This window comes from Myotis brandtii, unplaced genomic scaffold (assembly GCF_000412655.1).
Source record: "Myotis brandtii unplaced genomic scaffold, ASM41265v1 scaffold825, whole genome shotgun sequence".
NCBI classification, from domain to species: domain Eukaryota; kingdom Metazoa; phylum Chordata; class Mammalia; order Chiroptera; family Vespertilionidae; genus Myotis; species Myotis brandtii.
The window spans coordinates 2,010,683-2,013,260 of record NW_005371349.1 but is presented as its reverse complement, the minus strand read 5'-3'; the positions used below and the strand labels follow the sequence as shown (position 1 = coordinate 2,013,260).

The following is a 2,578-nucleotide window of genomic DNA, read 5'->3' as shown; positions in this document are numbered from 1 at the left end:
CACACCCGCCCCAGGCTCTGCCTATGCCCAGGCTCCATCCAGAGGAGCCACACAGCACTGGGGCCTGGTGGGGGCCAAGAGATTTCCAGGGCGCCCCAACATTTTCAAGATTTGGTGGTTCAGAGCCCAAATTGGGACCTGACTTGTTCCAGGTCACACACCCAGGAGTGGACTATGAGCTTGAACCGGGTTCTCCAAGTCTTTTCCATGCACTCATCCAGCAGCCTCTATGGGGCGCCATCTGCATACACTCATCCACCAGCCTCTATGGGGCGCCATCTGCATACACTCATCCACCAGCTTCTATGGGGCGCCATCTGCATACACTCATCCAGCAGCCTCTATGGGGCGCCACCTGTGTGCACTCATCCACCAGCCTCTATGGGGCACCATCTGCATACACTCATCCAGCAGCCTCTATGGGGCGCCACCTGTGTGCACTCATCCACCAGCCTCTATAGGGCACCTGCTGGATCCTTGAGCTCACTCTCTGGGGCTGAGAGGGTCAAGCAGAACTAACAGAAGGAAGAGTGGGCCAAGCCTCAGGAGCACGGCACCTGTAAGGTCACCTTATGGTCACCGTCTTTGGAAAGGAGACCGTCACAGAGCTGGGCTTTGACCAGGGGTCAAAGGACAAGCCCCCGGGCAGAGGGGTGGTGCAGCAAAGACCAGTCTGAAAGGACTCTGGCCACACAGCGTGAGTTTGATCCTTCTCATCCTTGTGCTGTGTGGCCTTGGGCAAGTTACTTAACCTCTCTGTGCCTGAGTTCCCCACTTGTAAGGTGGGGCTTTAATAGTATCTGCCTGGCTGTGTTGTTGGGTTAAGAGAACGAATCCCTCTGGAGTGCCCAGTGCAGAGCCTGTGCAGTCGTCGCCCCGGGAAGTGCTGGTTTCTATCCCAGGAGGATGTCAGTGCGTGAAGGCAGGGCGGGTCAGCTCTGTGTGGGGCATTCTCAGTGCCTGGAACAGTCTCGCACACAGTGGGTGCATAGCGCACGCTGACAAGTGGACTGCATGGGGGCGGGGGGCGGGGGCTGCAGCCAGAGGGCAGGGCCATGTGGACAGAGGTGAGGCCAGGAAGCACTGCCCCGAGGCTGCCTGGGGGCGGGGGGGGCTGTGGGTCCTGAGCCCCGGCACCCTGTCCTCAGGCCCGGCCTCCCACTCCCGCCAGGAGGGGCGCCTCCACCTGGGCAGGCTCAGAGCCCCAGGGAGGACAGGTCACCCCAATGAGAGACTTCAGTGCCGTCTTTCCCGTCCACCCAGAAGCCCAGGCTCCTTGTTGTTGCCCTTGGCCCTGATCTCTATCGGGATAATAGGTTTTTGTCTCCATTCTGTCTCCATTCTTGTTTGCACGCCCAGGACCCCAGGTAGCTGCCCCTCCCCCCCAGGGGGCTGATGGCAGAGCAGGAAGCATGCCAGCAGCCGGTCTGCACCCCGGGCTCCGGGGAGCCTGGCTGGGCCCTGCAGGGAGCGGGTGAACCAAGCGGGGCTCTGAGGAGTCTGGGGCATGCGGGCCCTTCCCCTTTCCCACAGCACCCCCTCCACCCACAGTAAGGAAATCACCCCAACGCTGTGACCAGACCCTCAAGGCCTGAGGTGAGAGCCTCATGGGGAACGCTGCACCCTACCCCCCAGCTCCTGGCTTCTCTGGCCTCAGGCCTAGTGCCGTCTTTCTGTCCACCCAGAAGCACAGGCTCCGTGTTGTTGCCCTTGGCCCTGATCTCTATCGGGATAATAGGTTTTTGTCTCCATTCTGTCTCCATTCTATCTGCACGCCCAGGACCGCAGGTAGGAAGCATGCCAGCAGCCGGCAGTGCAGACCCCGGGGAGCCTGGCTGGGCCCTGCAGGGAGCGGGTGAACCAAGCCGGGCTCTGAGGAGTCTGGGGCCTGCGGGCCCTTCCCCTTTCCCACAGCACCCCCTCCACACACAGTAAGGGAATCACCCCAACGCTGTGACCAGACCCTCAAGGCCTGAGGTGAGAGCCTCATGGGGAACGCTGCACCCTACCCCCCAGCTCCTGGCTTCTCTGGCCTCAGGCCTCTGCCCATCCTGTGCCCAGGTCCCCAGGGTCATCCCAGCCCAAGCAGAGCCTTGAGGGCAGAGCCATGAACTGGAGCTGGGCACTCCCGCCTCCCAGGCTCCCAGCCTCCCAGCCTCCCAGCCTCCCAGCAGGGAATGCAGCTGCTCAGGCCCCATGTAGCAGAGCAGCCTCAACTCCTGGCCCCCAGCCCGTCCTCCCACCCCCTACCCCTGCCCCTAGAATATGAGGAGCCCCAGGCCACCCCTAGCCTCTTGCCAGGGCTGGAGCTCAGCCTCAGACAGGAAGAGAGTCCAACCCCCAGGCCCTTTGGCCTCGGGACACCGAATGCCAGCACTGGGCTGGTCCTGGCTCCGGGCTGCGCCTCCAGGAGGCTGGGACGCCTGGGTCCGGCACCACCCACCCGGCTCCACTCACCGGTTGTGCTTGTTGGGGGAGCCCTTGGCCGGGGAGCCCTTGGGAGACCCCTTCCCCTGGGCGCCTTTGCTCAGCCCCTTGAACATGGTGGTGGAGGCAGGTGCTGGCTCAGGTGGGGCTC

General features: G+C 62.9%; 1 protein-coding gene across 1 annotated transcript in view; it reads right to left on the bottom strand.

Annotated features, from left to right (window-relative positions):
* Nucleotides 1-2,572, bottom strand: part of EVPL (envoplakin) — a 16,972-nt gene extending 14,400 nt beyond the window's left edge. The window contains exon 1 of the mRNA XM_014531744.1: nt 2,458-2,572. Coding sequence (XP_014387230.1) covers nt 2,458-2,543 — 86 coding nt within the window. The 5' untranslated portion in view covers nt 2,544-2,572. The remainder of the gene's footprint in view (nt 1-2,457) is intronic.
* Nucleotides 2,573-2,578: the final 6 nt, after the last annotated feature.